At 59.3% G+C, this 17,827-nt stretch overlaps 1 protein-coding gene across 4 annotated transcripts in view; it reads right to left on the bottom strand.

The window, feature by feature from the left end:
* Window positions 1-2,363: 2,363 nt before the first annotated feature.
* The window catches only part of SLC19A1 (solute carrier family 19 member 1), a 40,622-nt gene continuing 25,158 nt past the window's right edge, over window positions 2,364-17,827 (bottom strand). For all 4 annotated transcript variants that reach the window (XM_048870501.2, XM_048870500.2, XM_075118192.1 and 1 more), the window contains 4 exons: window positions 10,473-11,217; window positions 7,809-8,001; window positions 6,589-6,730; window positions 2,364-4,333 (listed from right to left, as the gene is read on the bottom strand). In XM_048870501.2, coding sequence (XP_048726458.1) covers window positions 4,145-4,333; window positions 6,589-6,730; window positions 7,809-8,001; window positions 10,473-11,217 — 1,269 coding nt within the window. In that variant the 3' untranslated portion in view covers window positions 2,364-4,144. The remainder of the gene's footprint in view (window positions 4,334-6,588; window positions 6,731-7,808; window positions 8,002-10,472; window positions 11,218-17,827) is intronic.

Here is a 17,827-nt window from a genome sequence, read left to right as displayed (position 1 = left end):
CGGTTACACCAACACATCTGAAAGCATGAAATTGACCTTTTAAAATCAGATGGCTGAACTTGACCAGAGTGGACCATGAATTTGGCAAAGCCTAGTCGTGGTTAACTGGGGTCACTCTGGGTGCTCTTGTTCAGAGAAATGTCCGGCTCCTGTTGGAGTGGAGCCAGGTTTCGTGGTTGATGGGAAGGCGGTTGGGGGGTTCCCCACACCTTTAGGCTGGTACCATGAGACCCCTCAGGATGCTGATGCGGCAGTAGCCTAATAACTTGCGCACACACCCCCTGCCCGCCCCAGCTTTCCTGTTGCATTGGCCCCTCAGTCACAGCCCTGCCGCTGGCGTGACAAGGCCCTTGGCTCGGGACTGGCAAGCCTCAACTCCCAGGCTCGGCGTTCCTTGGGCCGTGTGAGTGCCCAGGAAGCTGAGACCCCCCGAGGCTGTGCGGTGCAGGTGGACACTGCCTGGGCTCGGGCTGGCTACGGGAAGAGGCCCAAGGGCTGCCCCTGGGGTGCTGTGCTAGGAGCCAATTCCCCGGCTCCATGGCCACAGGTCGAGGGACTCTGAACTTACTCAGCAAGACCCCAGCCCAGCCCGAGCTGCGGCTCCCCATGGAAAGGTGAAATGTCAATAACCACTGAGTGCAGGCCTAGCAGTCAGTGTTGATGTTAAATCCAGCCCTGCACCAGCTCGCTGCTTCCCCTTTTGCTGCCGGGCACAAGCAGCATGGTGCCGGATGGAGCCCCATGCTGTGCTGCCAGACGGTCCCATGCCCCCTAGTGCCGGACAGAGCCCCGGCTCCCCACAGCCCCTAGCGCTGCAGTACTGGACAGAGCCCCCATGTCCCTCGTGCCATGGTGCCAGATGACGCCCCAGGTCCCTGCAGCCCTAGCACCAGATGGAGCCCTGGGCCCCCAGTGCCATGGTGCCAGACGGAGCCCAGGCCCTGGTGCCCCTGGCACTGTGGTGCCACCCAGAGTCTCACACCAACTGACCAGCAGGGGTTAGGAAAGTGAGGAGCTGAACACCTGGGAGCTAAGGGCAGGCCCTGAAATCCCAAAGAGGGTGTTGGATCCCAGCAGCGCCCAGGGCCTCCCAGCCCCAGGTGCTGTGGCCATGCAGTAGGCTCTGTTGGCCAGTGCCGGGGCCCAGCTGCCTGGGTGCATGTACAGCTGGGAGGGGGCAGCAGGCGGTGGGTTGGAGCTGTGCAGGGAAAGGGGCCTCCGTTGGGGGGGTAGATCCCTCTTTCATCAGGGTGTCCCCCTGCGCTGGGGCTGGGCTGGAGCAATGGCACACGGGCCCTGGCTGGGAGTGAGGGTGTTGGGGGCAGGGGTCGAGTCCAGGCTCCTGGGACACCCTGACCTATGCCCAGCCCCCAGGGCCCTTTCCTGCTGGAGGCCAGCTCAGAGTTCAGCCGGTACCAGGCATGTGGATGAGGCAAGGGCAGCTGCCCTTGCCAGGGTGGCCAGCAATGCACCCTGGGGAGAGGGGCGATAGGCAGGCAGGGCCTTTCCAGCCAGCATCCCATCCCAGGTGCAGGGGAGGGTGGCACACAGAGCCTCACCCTGCACCCAGGCCGTGCAGCCAGCACAACAGCCCTCGTGCCAGGCCGGACTTTACACAGGACCGGCTCAGCCGTCCTGCAGCCCTGAGCGAAGAGCTGAGGCCCTCAACGCCCCCTGCTAGGGCACTGCGCCAGCCCTGGGGGGGGCTGCTGGCCACACAAGCCCTGGGGCTCAGCAGTGCCGGGGCCCAGTGACACAGCGTGGGCGGGCACGAGAGAGAGGCCTAGGGATTTGCTGTGCTTGTCAGGCCTGCCATGGGCACGTCGCGCACACAGGCTGGGCATGGGCTTATCTGCCGAGCCAGGGCAGGGGCAGTTACCGCGAAGGGACTCCAGGTGAGCACGCAGGGGCGCAGACAGCATGGCATCTACCCACCGCGGTGACAGCCTGGTTTACTGGGCATCCGGCCTCTCTCTTCTGAAGGCCTGTGGCATGCTGGTGAGCGAGGTCAGCGTAACATCCGTAGTAACCTGGGCTGAGGCCTTGGCTACTCATTGTTAGTACGCGTCAGTCTGACCCAACAGGGCGAAAGGGCCCAGGCGGGCGGGAGGCAGACCCCTCCCTGTCTCCAGCGTCAAGGGAGCATTAGGGCTTGGCTGTGTTAGTTACATACAAGGCAGCAGGGGCTGGGACATCACCAGGAACCGGGCCCCCTCTTGTCACAGGGTCACGGACCTTTGGGTGCCATGTCAGGCCCGAGCATTTTGCCCTCTGCGCAGGGCCTGCCTGGGAGCCCGGCCAGCTGTGCTGGGCCAGCCTCTTGGCGAGAAACACGGCGCTGAATGAGAGGCTCAGTTGGTCCATTGGGTTTTAGGCCACACGGGGTCATTTTACTTTTGCTTGCGTGTAACCGTCCAGCTTTATTCCTGACCCGTGGTAGCACTTAGCCCTGTGACCAGCCAAGGGGGTGTGCGCTAACGGGAGGGCGGGTGTGTCCGCCCCCAGGAACCTAGCAGGCTCAGTGTATGGGCTCTTTAAAGCAGCAAAAACCTTACTACTGCGTGAGCGTGTGCAGCCAGGGGCTGGCCGCCGATGGGAGATGCTGTTGGGAGGTTCACAGTTTAAGGCACGGTTTGGCTTGGCAGAGCCCTGCAGTGTTTGCTGGCATGGCTGGGAGCTGGCAGGCAGCTTAGCAGTATTAAAACGCCCCCAGGCTGGGGCTGGGGGCAGGGGAAGGGTAACGGCATGGCGCACAAGGCTGGGCGCTCAGCAGATTGTCACAGCGGGGTGTCTGCTACTGGCCAGGCACCTCCCCCAGACACCAAGGGCACGTGGGCGTGCGCAGCCAGCCAGCACTGCCCACCAGGCCGCGGGCACGCAGGCTGCTGTGTGCCACACCCCAGCACAGAAGGGTTGTGGTCTTGAGCTGCCCTGCCCCGGTGGCCACCGATGCACCACTGTGCAGGCTGCAGGCCCCAGAGGAGCACAGCGTCTAAGGGCAGCAATGGGCCCCTAGCCCTGTGCTGGGCTGCCAGCAGCTCCCCTGTGCGTACAGGACCCCCCCCCCCCCCCGGGCCATCTGTTACAGTCAGCTGATGTATGCCAGGCAGGAGGGCACAGCTCACCTGCTCAGCCCGACCCAGTCCCCACGGCTGCCCGGGGGGGGCAAGGAGAGCCAACCATGGTCCCGCTTGGGTCGAAGCTCCCTGGACGTATGCAGCATGCGCCATAGTTATGCCACAAGGCCCCAGGTTACGCCAGGACTTTCCAGCCCCGTAGTACAGAGCAAGGCTGCTCTGTGGGCCATGCTGTAAAGCTACAGACCTGTGTGCAGGGAGGGCAGGGCTGGCCCCCCAGGGCGGAGGCAGATTCAGCGCCAGAGGGGCCTGGGGGAACTAGGGTGGAAGCAGCTGGCTGGGGCAAGAGCAGCTGCAGCGGCTGCACAGGTGCCATTCAGACCGTTGCCGAAGCAGCGCATGGGGGGAGGGGCAATCGGGTGCAGTGCTCCAAGCCCCAGAGCCTGGAGTCAGGTGATTACACGGGACCCTCAGCTTTCACTACAAAGAGCACACTTCTAGCCCTTGTGGGGCAAAGCTGGAACACAGGACCCATGAGGGCTGACACCAGAGGGCCCCAATGGCTTGTCTTAGCAACATCTTGGGTGTAGCCCTGCCCCCCGATTTCCTGGTTAGCTTGGCACAGGTCACCCCGAATGAGCGTGTGTGCGCACGCACAAGTGTCTGGAAAACCCGGCCCAGGAACCACATCAGTAACGGAGCCGTGGCACTCAAAGCAGCAGGCCTGGCGCTGGGACGGGACTCCGGGCTGGCGCCGTTCTGTCCTCACAGGCCGTTCGTAACACAGGTCTGCACGGTGCAGCTTCTGCCGGCGCTGAGGCTGTGATGGGAGGGGCGGCGCGGGCAGGAGTGGCAGCCTGGGGGCCGAGGGTGAGCACAGCCCGGGGATGGGCGGCCCCTACGAGCTAGGACAGGCCTGCAGCCCCACCCTGGCCTGCGCTCCCGGCTTTCTCAGCTGCGCATTGACAGTGCGAGGAAGGTGAGAGGACCGCGGCAGGGCTGGCTGCTGGCTGGGACGGTGATGGGGCTGGGGTCTGCACACAGGCCACTCCCTCGCGTCTCCTCTCTCAGATGTGCACGCTGCCCGGCTCCGAGCTCCTCTCCTTCCCCGGCGCCTCCTCAGCGGGGCTGCAGAGCTCCTTGGCGAAGGCCGGCTCCTGCGGCACCTTGCCCCGGCGGCGCCTCACGGCCTCGCACACCGCTGCCCCCAGGTACGCCACCGCCAGCAGCGTGAAGTAGGCGAAGTACACGTAGAACTGAGGGGGAGAGAGAGCCCAGGTTAAACCCACCGCCTGCCCCCCGCCAGTCACCCAGCCCTGCCCTCCCTGCCTTGCTGGCTGGCACCAAGAGGATAACGCTAGCTGGGGGGGGGGGGGGGCAGGGCTGACCCCGTGCCCCTCCCTGCACTTTCTGTACCCAGCGGCAGGTAGCCGCGTAGCTCCCTGATAACTGCTGTGTGATGTGACGGGGGGGGCCCCGGCTGCACCAGGGCCTGGAAAAGCGGCAGAAAATCATGGCGAGCGCACAACCTAAGGGAACAGCCGTAAGCGGGCTGTTCCCCGTGGGCTGCGGCTCTCGCTCACCAGCGCTGAGAACAGGAGCTGGGCCTCCCCCAGCCACTGGGCCCAGCCTGGGGGGCAGCCCTCTGCCAGCAAAGCACAGGGGCACCCTGTCAGCCAGCCAAGAGGGCAGGGCAGCCAGAGTGACCGAAAAGGTTGGCGGGGGCTGAGTGTCAGAGACCCTGGCGGGCAGGCGTGGGACCGGTGAGAGCTGCCGCGGGTGGTCCCAGAAGGGAGATGCAGGCATTTCCCGGGGAAGGCCAGGAGAGCAGCAGAGGAAGGTGCCTGCTGGCTTGAAGCTGCGGGCAGAGGCCCGGAAGCAGTGGATGAGCTTCCCCCTGACATCCCCGCCCAGGGCGCCCTGGTCAAGAGGCAAGGAGCAGGGCAAGCCTGGGGCGCGTGGCCGCGGAAGGGAGCTTGGGGCAATAGGGGGGAGGCAGTGGGGGCCAGGGGCAATGGGGGGATGGGGGGGAGGCAGCGCGGGCTGGGGCACCAAAATACATTTTTGCCTAGGGTGCCATTTTCTCTAAGGCTGGCCCTGTCCCCACAATGGAGGGCTGGACCCAGGAGATGAGAGAGTGGCCTGAGGGAAGTGAGGGATGCTTTACTGGCAAGGATGAGAGGCTGGAGTGAAACCCCCCCTTTGACCAGAAAGGCTTTGGGTCCCGCTGGGAACAGCAGGGTTGCACTCCAGCTGACGGCTTGGGGGGTGTCCTGGCAGGACACAAGAGGAGCCCAGGTGAGGCAGAAGATGCTGGCGTGTGATATGTGGGGGGTCATGTCATGGGAGTTTAAAGACTACGTACACTGGACTGATAACTACATCGTTTGGGGAGTCATGTTTTGGAAAATTTGTAATAAACCAGCCCCAAGGAGGGGTACTACCAAGGCAAGAGAGCCTAGTGTAGAGTCCTTGGGTTACCTGAGAAGGAAACTGAGGCAGGCACACTAGTCATGCCATGGCCTGTCACAAGAGGGTGCTCCAGGTGAGTGGTGGCTCTATGACAGGAACGCTATTAAATTGGCCCAGACAACCTTAACTCTGCCCCTGTCCACCCACCAACCTCCTTGGAAGGGTGCCCTATTTTTCCATCAGCCTTTTTCCCCAGTGAGTTGCTCCTAAGCACGTGTTCACTTCCCAGGGCTTGGGGAACTCGGCAGCCCTCGGGCTCAGCTCCCATTTGGGAAAGTGAGCAGCAGAGAAGCACAGACCTGGCTCCCCGGGCAAAGCATGAACCACTCCCTGTCCAAGCCAGCCAGGGCACTGGTCCCCGCGCACAGTGGGCTGAGGGCACTTTCCAAGGCTTTGCTGGGGCTCTAGGGCTCTTTAAAAATGGGGCACGTGGTGAAGTTAACCCTCTTCGGCTGACTCAATGCCGCACAGGTACGTCAGCCGGGAATGCACACGGGGGGGAGTTGTTTGCAGCTGAGGTTGTAGCAGGTGCTTCCCTAACAATGGGGAAGGGGCAGGGAGGAAGCCAGGCTGGGGGCCCACACGTTGTCATGAGCTAACTTGGCCTGCAGCGCCATCCGGCAGGGGCCCGCTCAAGTGCAAAAGGGGTTTAAACATGACACGGGTCTCGGACAGACGCAGTAACCAGCCAGGGCAGAGCCAGATGGCAAACCAGGCGAGCAATACCCATCACCAGTCACACCCCTGCCCTGCCCGCCATGGGGCTACTTTCATGGCTGTTGGGGGCAAAGTTCCCTCTAATTTTTCACAGGCCGTGTGCGCAAAAAATGTCTTCTGTGCAAATTGTGCGTGCCGTGTGCACGGGGTTCGGGGTCTGTGTGTACGCACGTGCGCACAGCTTAGAGGGAGCAGTGGTCACGGGGTTCCCTTATCCTGCCCAGCTACCAAGCAGCCCGTCCATTGGCTTCTCTGCCTGGGGCAACCCGACCTGCTCGGCCTCCTGCGCGGCTCCCCAGGGGAAGCTGAGCAGCCCCCTTACCTGCGGATGCACCGAAAGGCCCAGGCCCCGCTTGTCTGATATGATCATGGTTATGATGGTCTTCAGGACGGTGGCAAAGAAGGTGTTCACGCCAAACACCAGGGCACAGAGCTCTTTGGAGAGGGAGGTGGCAATCTGGAAACTGCCATCAAAGTGAGGAGAAAGCAATCACTCAGCGGGGCAAGGCAAAGCCACGACCGTACAAATACCGACAGGGCGTCTGTGTCTGGCGGCGAACGTACGGCCAGCTCCTCACCCAGTGCCACGAGCGCCCTGCCTGGCCCGGCCGAGGGGATCCGTCCCCATGTGCATGTGACACGTCCGTCTGTTCATAGGGCAGGGGTGGGAGCTCCTGGCTAGGGCCTGTGCAACCCAGCTGGGATCTCTATGAGAGGCACAGGGTAGGCGTTACCTAGCGCCTAGTTACGGGAGCACTCAAGGCGCCCTGGGTCTGAGAGGTTGTGCTCACTCAGCACCTCCCAAAATCCCACAGGAAATACGCCACGTTGAGTTCCTGGCATGCCCACCTCCTGCCCTAGGCTGGCAGAGCCTGGCACTGCTTCTAACTGCGCAGTGCCCGTGGCCCAGTGGGCTTCTCTCCGCTGCTTCAGCCTTCAGGGAGGCAGACCTGCCCCCTCCGCACCAGGGCAGCTCAAGCCCATCTAAGCCCTAGAGGCTGTGCTTGGGGGTGCTGCGGGCCCGGGACTCCTGCAGGCTCCGGTTCCAGTGTGCTTTGGGCTGCAGGGAGTGGTGCCGTTGTGCCCACGCCCGTAAGGGGCTGGAGAAGGCCGGTGCCATGCGAGCTGCCTCCATGGCACTGCCAGCACGGCCGTGACCTGCACCAGCCCAGGCCTGGACCAGTCAAGGGCCAGGGGCTTGGGAGGTACATCACTGGAAACGGTCCCACCTACAACTCACACGAACCCCCTGTGCCGCCAACCTGGAGAGCAAGGGTCAGCAGGCCTCTCTGGATGTGGGCTCAGGGGCCCCACCGGAAAGCCCCGGCTGCACTGGCCCTGTCCCTCTGCTGGGAGCCCAGCCCCCAGGCGCAGCTCAGGGCCAGCCACCAGCCCCTCGCCGCAGCCCGCGTTCTTTGCACTCTGATACCAGCGCGCCTGCCGGGGGGGTGGCAGACCCGGCGTCCAGCTGCAGCCAGGACTATACACCTGTGTCCGTGTTACTAGTGGGGGACCCAGCAGAGCGAGACCCCCCCAACTCACATGGCTATAGGCACCAGGAACTGGTAGGAGCCCCTGAACAGGATGTAGGCCCCGTAGCAGAGCCAGATGTTGCTGGTGGTGCTCATCAGCAAGAGCAGCCCCGCCTGGAAGGCCGTCACGCTGCCAATCACCAGCTCCGACCACAGGGCCCAGCGGATCTTCACGTAGCCCGCAGAGAAGGCGGTGATGGCACCTGGGGAGACAAGGCGTCAGTGACTGCAGCCTGCCCGCAGGGTAGGCCCGTGCCCGGGGCAGGAGCCTGCCTGGCTGCACTTGGTCCCGCGGTGACAGGAAGTAACCCGGGGCCACACGGAGATGGCAGCACGCAAAGAACAGATGCATGTAGCTGGGCCCCTGTAAGCACAGCGCTCACCTGCCCGTCTGTCCCAGAGAATGAGCAGCAGGCCCAGGGCATTCACGGTCACTCTGCCATGGCACTGCCCTCCCAGCCCTGCCGCGTCCAGCACAGCCCTGGCTCTGCCTTTCCCGTGGGACACACTCACTTGGCAGGCACCAGTGCGGCTGTGAGCGTGGAGTCTGGGGGGCCGCGCTAAGCGCTTGCGGCCTGCCATGCAGCCATCACCGCTCTCTGTCACCTCCCTTCAGCCAGCCCTCGATGCAAAACGGCAAAGGACTCACTTCTCTGCCAACAACTCCTCCCGGACCGACAAACTCACTGCACCCAACACACTGCGCTCCAAGGACTGATCCACAGAGCGTCCTGTGAGGGCCCAAGTGCTGACACACTGCTGGCTAATGCCATTGTGAAATGCATGTACTGTCACTAGCAAAGGAAGTATGCGGATGTGCTGAAATCATGTTTTAAAGTTTGTCCCAAAGCCGTGTGGACAACCCGGGCTTGTGCCCGACACATGCCTGGCTAGTCCCCTCTCCCTGATGGACAGCGACGATGCAAGCCCCACTGGCATGTGAAGTGAACAGGAAAAGCAGGCTGACGGGAAAGCAAGGGGGAGCTCACCCGAGGACAAGCAATGGGGGAGAAGAGTCTTACGAGGGGCTGCACTTCAGAAGGGGCTCAGACCCCTGGCTCATCGTTCACCGAGGACACTAGTGGGCCATGTGGGCTTGTGCTGTGGGGCGGTTGTTCGGGGGCAGAAGGTGCTGTAGACAAGGACTTTAGCCTGGCAGAGTTCAGTTGAGACTCTAAGAAGCGTTATCCCCTTTGTTTTACACGTCACCTGGTGTTCTTATTACCGGTGCTCTTAAATTTTAACCTTCGTAAATAAACTTCTGTTTGTTGTCACTCTGACCAGCTCTCTGTGCCGAGTTGTTCTGAAGGCCTGACCCTGAGCGGTGCCAGTCAAGCTGGGTGCACGCTGTCTCTCCGGGAACAGCTTACCTGGTCACTTCTGAGCATGGCAGTGACAGGGGCTGCGCCAAGGACTCGGGGCTTGCTGTGTGTCTGTCACTAGCCTGCACCGGGGGGGCGAGTCTGCGGAGACCGGGAAGTCAGTGCTTGTGGGTCCAGAGGCTGCTGGTGTCAGGGAGCAGAGCTACACAGGCACAGACAAGACGGCTTCCTGCTCAGGGCAGGTGGTGGCGAGGTGTCTCACAACCCGGGATGCCCCTCGGGAGCAGCACACAGCCACCTCAGCTGCCTGCGGAGTCCAGATGGGTCCCATGAGGAGCATGGCCCACGTGCCATGAGGTTAACAGGCATGAGCTGTTGCATACCCAGGAGTTTTGACTCAGAGAGTCCCTGGGAGGAGGTTCAGTGGCTAGGGATGCCCCCTGGCTAAGTGTTTTCCCAACCTGCTGCTGCATGGACAGGCCCAGCTTTACCACGGCACCCTCCAGAACCAACGCGGTACAGCCCCAGAGCTCTGGCTACAGCTGGAACTGTGGGACTGACTCGGGGCGTGCCCTCCGCAGGCTGCTATGCCATGCATGCTTCGGCTGAGTGCAACAGCTCAGACAGCCTCCGTGCTGCCAGATTAAATCGTGAGCTCAGTGCTCATGAAAATGGAGGCGAAGCTCTCCAGTCTGGGGGCAGATTGTCTGCCGGGCTCCTGCACTCAGCCCGTGGCTACATGGGCAAGCTGCACCCATGACAACCGGAGAGACAACAAACTGGTTTAGTTAAATGGGAGCAAACCCCTTGTGTGGATGCTGATTTGGGGTTAAACCAATTTGGGGTCTAGTTTACGTCAATTAGAGACAAGTTTAAATGGCTCTTAAACCTAAATCGGAGCATACACACAGGGGTTGGCATCTCATCCGCTAAGTCATGGGACGCTCTGTGCTGCAGAGAAGACCTTTGCCTGGCAGGGACTCCTAGACCCCGCCCGCTCCCATTCCAGCAGGGGCCTGCCTGGCACAGAAACATGCCGGGCTGGGACACGCAGTGTGAGGGAGGCAGGCTGTGAGCAGCGACTCGCATCCAGCTGGGAGCTAATCCCCTGGGCCGAGCAGCTTTTGTTTCAGAAAGCTCAGCGAGGTCACATGCGGCGCGTTCCTGGGGAATGAGTGCCTGGCTCAGAACATGCCGAGAGTGGGGCTCGTGCCTCGTAATCCCCTTGGCCTCCAGAGCCCCTCCCTCTGTCCCCCTGCCGGGTAGCACTACAAGAGCCCCCGAGACCCCTTTGGACACCACGCACTGCAGGGGAGAGAGGGGGACCCCCAGAGGCAGACAGGGCCGTGTACCGAGCAGCGTTGAGGCAGCGTCCACCCCGCCGTTGTAGACCTTCCTGTTGTCCGTGGTAGGGTAAATCTCATTCCACAGGAGCTGCACGTAATAGAGCATGAGATAGTAGCCGGCAGAGTTGAAGATCCACCAGAGGGACCAGAGCCGCAGCTGGGGCAGCTTGGCGATGGTGCCGAGCTCCCTCAGCATACGGAAGAGGGCTGAGCTGCGCCAGCGGGAGGGCGCGGGGGGCACTGGCTTGCCCCCGACGGGTTGCATCCTGTCCAGCTCCGAGGGCGAGGGGCCGTCACTCCGGTTGAAGAAGAGGCTTCGCTTAGGCTGCTCCAGGAAGAGCGTCAGGATGAGCCCAAAGAGCATGAACCCCAGCGAGACATAGTTGAGCGTCATGAAGGGCACCCCGCCCACGGTGACGCAGAGCTGCCCCAGCACGGAGCTGGTGAAGACCCCCATCAGCACGGCGGCGCGGGAGTAGCTGGCCATGCGCTGGTACTGCGAGGGGGAGACCAGGGAGAAGATGTAGGAGGAGTAGGCCACGCGGGCCGCCATGGTGATGCCGTAGAAGAACTCCATGAACTGCATGGCCAGGATACCGGCGCCGAAGAGCAGCAGCAGCCAGATGGAGATGTGGCTCAGGCTCTGAAGCACCAGCACCGGCTTGTAGCGCAGGTAATCCGTCAGCAGGAAGATGGGCACCAGGACGGCCATGTAGGAGTAGGACAGGACGGGAGTGATCTCGTTGGTCACCTGCAAGGCAACGCAAACCAGTGAGAGCAGGACACGGGCACGCTCTGGGCCCCAACGCTCACATCCACGTCGCCACGGGAAGGCTGCAGAGCCAGGTACGCTAGGACGTGGGGCAGGCTGGTGGCGGCTCCACCTTCTAACTGGGGGGCTGGGACCAGGCTGACCCCGGACGCCTGAATACGGATCCTGGCACCTCGTTTTAGCCCCCCCACACATCACAGCTCTGCACTGCAGTGCTCTAGCTCAGTGGTCCCCAAACTCTGTGGGGGCACGGAAGAACATCCAGGGGGGCATGGCAGGGCCCGGGCCAGCCCCCCCCAAAGGGGCAGGGAGGGAGGCCCAGCTCTGCCCCGACCCCACCCCTGGCCCCAAACCCCAGCCAGAGCAGGAGTCCCAGCTTTGCTCCTGGCCCTCAGCCCCGGCCACGGGCCCCTGCTTTCAGCTCCCGGCCACCAGGACTCCGCGCCGGGCCCGGGGTGGGGGCACAGACACATTCTATTACAGGTCGGGGGGCGCGAGAGGAAAAGTTTGGGCACCACTGCTCTAGCAACAGGACTGCACGAGCTGAGCTTTGGAAGCCGGTCTGCTCTGGAGCCCTGAGGGCTGGGCACTTCAGCAAACTGTTGGGAGTCAGAAACACCCCAAATTCCTCATCACCCAGCCAGGGCTTCCAGCACAGCAGCCAAGAACTCTGCCAGGCGAGGATCTGGGTGCAGGGGGAATCGAGATGCACAGGGGCTTCTTGGCGGGTTCTGCATGCAACGGTAATGGGACTCTGCAGGAGGGCCCAGGTGAAGGTGGTTGGGGCTCAGCGGGGGGGTGGGGGGGATATAGCTTAGCAGGGGGTCTGGGTGTTGGGGGTTTAAGGGGGGGTCCAGATGCTGGGTGAGTGGGGATCCAGGTGCAGGGGGAGTGGGGCTCATCGGGGGGGAGGGGGCTCAGCAGGAGGGTCTGGATGCACGAGGGTTGGGTGGATGGTGGAGCAGCTCCCCGTACAGGGATCCCTCCCCCTGCAGCTGAGCAGCGATAGCTGCAGGAAGCGGGGGTAGGTGGCGGAGTTTGCAGAGCTTCCTGCTCCTGCAGCCAGGGAGAAATCTGGGGGTGGGTCTGACCTGGCCCTGGATGCTGTGCAGGAGAAAAGGAAGTCCCATCCTCCCCAGCTCCAGCCAGGCCAAACAGCTGAGCCCGGTTCAGGCTAGGAGCCACCAGCCGGGCCTTCCCCTGTCCCGCCTCCTGCCCCACAGTGATTTACCTCTCTGCAGGCTGCTCTGGGCACCCGAAACATACTGCTGGGGAGGGTCGCATGACTGCTCTTGTGGCTTCCCTTTGCTTCCCCATTAGAAAGTCTGCAGGGGACATAAATTCTGGGCATGCACAGTGGTGCAGAATTCCCCCAGGAGTATAGATTGCATGAATGCTCCCACAGCCACTCATGAATCACCCAGAGAAAGGCACCAGCCAAATCGCCCTATCTCCCAGCCTTGTACCTCAGGAATATACCAACGTGCACTGCAAGTTTATTAATTGGTTCACTACTTCATCAATGGAGAGTGGATACACACCAGCCTTTCCAAACCTTAGCAGATTTACCAGCCACTGCAGGCAAACTCACTGGTAAAGATAAACAGTAAAACAAGTTTATTAACGATAAAAGATAGATGTTAAGTGAGTATAAGTGATAGGCAAAAAGTCAGAGTGCTTACCTAAAGAAAATATAAACACGCAGTCTAAACTCTCCACCCTATTAGACTGGGCAACATCTAAATTAAGCAGCTTTTCTCACCCCACTGGATAGTGCAGTTCAAAGTACACTGATTTCACCCTTGAAACCTGGGCCAGTATCTTCTGTTGGAGTCTTCAGTCTTCTCGGTGTCCTTGTTGCTTGCAGCATAAGTGCGGGGAGAAGAAAAGGCCAAGCATGGGTCCCCTATGTTCTGTTTTATACCCTTAGTCCATGTGCTTGGAGAATTCAAGTCCAGGCATGTCTGGGGGCATTGCTGAGTCCCCAGGCAAGGTTGAACAATACCCCTGGTGTGGCCTTATGCTGGTGAGTCATTGAACTGTAGCTCCCATGCTGAACAATGGTTGATGGTTATTTGTCACCTGCCCAGACATTGGTTACTTTCCTTGCTGTTGTCTCTAGGGAGATAATATCTGGCCGATTCCGCAACTTACTCCACATTTTACTGACAACCATACTACACAATCTCATAACTTCATATGCTCTAATGATGTACATATTTAGATAGAACAGTGACTTTCAGCAACTCATAACCTTTCCCCGATGTCTTACATGGCATGCTTCATATGCAAGATCACCATTATATATAAATGAGAAATATGGAGGGTCACAGGGCCCTCCCCCAAGGTAGAGTGTGTCACAGGAACCCGTTGTCCCATAGCCAGCTCACACTGCACTTTGCCACAGAAGCATCTCCACTCCCTACACCAGGGCACATCCAAACGGGGGATGATTCAGGCCCTGATCCAAAGGGGGGATGACTCAGGCCCTGCTCCCCATCAAACATTCCCCAGTTCAGGTGGAAGTAGGCGGGAGGGCCTGTGGTCAGCCTGAATCTGAAGCCGCCCCCCACCAGGCAGGCACGTTCACGAGCCTCTTTCAGTTGATAGAAGTACATGATGCAGGGCACAAGTGGGGAGCTGGGGAAGGGCTTAGGCTGCACTTCTGGATGACCTTGCACCCAGTAACACCCCTCTACTGATCAGGCTACACACTGAGTGCAGTGGGATCCCTTTCAAATGGAGACGACCAGCCAGCACCACGCAATGTGCGGGGGAGCAGCAGGTTAATTCCAGCACGGCCTGTCTGTGAAAGCCAGGGGCAAACACTGACTCTCAGAGCTTCTGCTGGAGCCAGTGGGAAAACGGGTAACACAATCAAAACCGTGTCCTTTCGTACAGGGAGATCTTGGCAGACTATCAAAATGCCGGGACCACTACCAATGACTGGAATATCGGTTAGCATCCTTATTGCCAAAAACAGCTAAATCAATAGCGTTTAGCAGGCCTCTGCAACAGCCTTAGCATAGCTGAGCAAGCAGCCAAGCAGGGGGGTGACCCACTGTCCTTCGTGGTAAGAGCTCTGGTGAAATTGCTGATGCATGTGATTTAGAAAAACAGGAAGATTATCTGTATCTGCCCTTTGGGATGCGTTCCTCAGGGCCCTTAAGACATGCGGACTCTTCAAAAACACATCTAACTAATGGTTTGAGGAAACCTCTTGTTTAAACTTTGAAACTGTTTAACAGATTTTTTTACTGACATGTTATAGTTACACTAAGCCAAACAAACAAGGAGAGAAAGTATGGGGCCGGTGGACGCAGCGGGAGCACTTCGTGGGCACACCGTAGGGTACTCAACGGCAGGCAGGAAGACTGGCCAATTGGCCTGCTGTCTTTGTACCACTCGAAGCCAGCTCCAGACTTCGGTAATTATTGATTTTGGGGTGTTTTACGAACCGGTTGTGGATGTGTGGAAGTGATTGAGACTAAATAAAGTGAAAGCGCTCTTGCACTGTGCGGTTTGTGCCAGCCACCTAGCGCTCGGACAGCCGTGTCTCCATGGAGTTATTTCCTGCACCGCCTCGCCAAGAGTAAGTTACCAAGAGTTTTGGGGTCTTAGAATCACGGTTACAGTTTGGGACCTACGCACAGCAGCAGCCCGCTCGCCGCAGCCTCATTACTGAGGCCATGCCTCTTAATAAAATCCTGGGTCCCTTATCTCAGTGAATTCAACAGCCTACCTTGTGCTGGGCCCAGTGCTGAGCAGATGCCTTTGCCCGGAGCTCAGCATTCCTTCGCATGAAAATCTTCAGCGCGCGGCTCCCAGCCTGGCCCGCCCCCCAGGCACGCCAGCACGGAGCCAAAGTCCTCTCCCATGCAAAGCCCGTGTTCCTGCCAGCGGTGCAGAGAGCTCCACAGCACGGGAATGCCTGGCACCCGCCCACCCATTGCTTCCCAGCTCCTCTGCAGGGTCAGAGACTGCCTCAGGGCAAGGCCCGCCATGCCACAGCCCGGTGGGTACAGGCACAGCAGACAGCCACCACACAGCACTGTCAATGGGGGAGGCCAGGACTGGTGCAACAGAGGGGGAAGGAGTCACAGCCACGGGAGAAGAGAGCAATCTTGAGGCAGAATGTTTCCACCAGGCCCCCCTACTGAAGGAGTGACTGCCAGGCCTGCGTGTGCCAGAGCCCGCTTCTGCTGCTGGCACTGGTGTGTGCAGGGAGCCCTCCGCCCGCAGGGAGCTCAGTCCTGGGCTGACAGCCCAGAACACGGGGCTAAGCTCTGCGGCTTGCCTGGGGGAACGTGAAGAGTTGCCACTGGTATTTTAAGCAGTGTAAAGTCTCCTCCTCTCCTAGAGACCAGGAGAGAGCTGGGTGGCCTGCAGAGGCGGTCCAGGGAGGCGGAAGCACCCCCGTAAAGAGGGGAAGCACAGGCCAGGTGCACATTCTGCTCTCAGGGCTGAGGCTTCCTGGCTCATGTGAAGATCTCTAGTAGCTGCAAACACACTCTGCACGCACACACTTCAGCCACCCCTTTGTCTCCCCTCATCGTGGTAGCGGTGGCGGAGGATTCCAGGGGAAGGCCACGTGGCTCGTTGGTTCGTGGCCTCTCTCTGCCTGATCTCCCCACACAACGCCACGAGGGGTGCATTGGCTTCTGGGTAATCACCAGCAAAGAGGAGGAGCACAGCAGAGCCAGGACGCAGGGCAGCAGCAGGCAAGCTTCAACTCCAGAGCTTAGAGAGAAAGGCAAAGGGTTCCCCTAACTAGCATGGGCTCAGCAAAGGGCCTGGAAAGGGCCCTCGCCAGCTCTCCCGGTGTCCATGTTAGCACAGGACCCTCACAGCTTATGGCCCAAACCCCGCAGTAACACAGATGTGTGCACTGGGAGTGACCTCTGGAAAATCTGCCCTCAATCTCTCTGTATCTCAGTGCCCCTCTATAAAACCACCCCTCCCTGCATGCATGTACAGCTCCTGGCACAATGCGGCCTGTTCTCCCTCAGGCACCAGGCGCTGCTCTCGCACAATAAAGAACAGAAGGGGCTCTGGCTAGTGTGCTCATCCAGCCATTCCCAAGCTGCCTGCCTAGGCCAGTAACTAAGCAGTCGGCATGGGGCAGAGAACAGCAGAAGTGAGTGTAACTTTACCAGGAGACAGTGAAGATCCCAGCCATGGGCGCTCTCCAGCCAAGCTGCTGCTATTTGTTCTTACACAGCCACTGCATTCCCAGCTGCACGTGCCCAGCTCCACACTGCCTCTCACTGCAGAAGAGGGTTGGGTGTTACCCATCCAGTGAGAGCCCACAGAGGCTGCGTGCTGGGATACTCCCCAGAGAAGAACCTTGCTACCAGTGGGAAAAGCCTTGTGGATGGGGGAGAAGCGGTAGACGTGGTATATCTTGACTTTAGTAAAGCTTTTGAGACGGTCTCACATGACCTTCTCATAAACAAACTAGGGAAATGCAACCTGGATGGAGCTACCATAAGGTGGGTGCATAACTGGCTGGAAAACCATTCCCAGCGAGTATTATCAGTGACTCACAATCATGCTGGAAGGGCATAACAAATGGGGTCCCGCAGGAATCGGTTCTGGGTCCAGTTCTGTTCAATATCTTCATCAATGATTTAGATAATGGCATAGAGAGTACACTTACAAAGTTTGCGGACGATACCAAGCTGGGAGGGGTTGCAAGTGCTTTGGAGGATAGGATTACAATTCAAAATGATCTGGACAAACTGGAGAAATGGTCTGAAGAAAACAGGATGAAATTCAATAAGGACAAATGCAAAGTATTCCACTTAGGAAGGAACAATCAGTTGCACACATACAAAATGGGAAATGACTGCCTAGAAAGGAGTACTGCGGAAAGTGATCTGGGAGTCATAGTGAATCACAACCTAAATATGAGTCAACTGTGTAACAATGTTGCCAAAAAAGTGACCATCATTCTTGGATGTATTAGCAGGATTGTTGTAAGCAAGACACGAGAAGTAATTCTTCCGCTGTACTCCGCGCTGATTAGGCCTCAACTGGAGCATTGTGTCCAATTCTGGGCGCCACATTTCAGGAAAGATGTGGACAAATTGGAGAAAGACCAGAGAAGAGCAACAAAAATGATTAAAGGTCTAGAAAACATGACCTATGAGGGAAGATTGAAAAAACTGGGTTTGTTTAGTCTGGAGAAGAGAAGACTGGGGAGGGACATGATAACAGTTTTCAAGTACATACAAGGTTGTTACGAGGAGGAGGGAGAAGAATTGTTCTTCTTTACCTCTGAGGACAGAGCAGGAAGCAATGGGCTTAAATTGCAGCAAGGGAGGTTTAGGCTGGACATTAGGAAAAACTTCTTGTCAGAGTGGTTAAGCACCGGAATAAATTGCCTAGGGAGGTTGTGGAATCCCCGTCACTGGAGATTAAGAGCATGTTAGACAAACACCTGTCAGGGATGGTCTGATAAAACTTAGCCCTGCCATGAGTGCAGGGGACTGGATTAGATGACTTCTCAAGGCCCCTTCCAGTCCTATGATTCTGTGACTGCAGCCCCACAAAGCTCCACAGTCATTCAGAAAACCACTTTGGACAC

Source organism: Caretta caretta, chromosome 11 (genome assembly GCF_965140235.1).
Source record: "Caretta caretta isolate rCarCar2 chromosome 11, rCarCar1.hap1, whole genome shotgun sequence".
Classification (NCBI taxonomy): domain Eukaryota; kingdom Metazoa; phylum Chordata; order Testudines; family Cheloniidae; genus Caretta; species Caretta caretta.
This window is presented reverse-complemented; position numbering and strand designations above follow the sequence as displayed.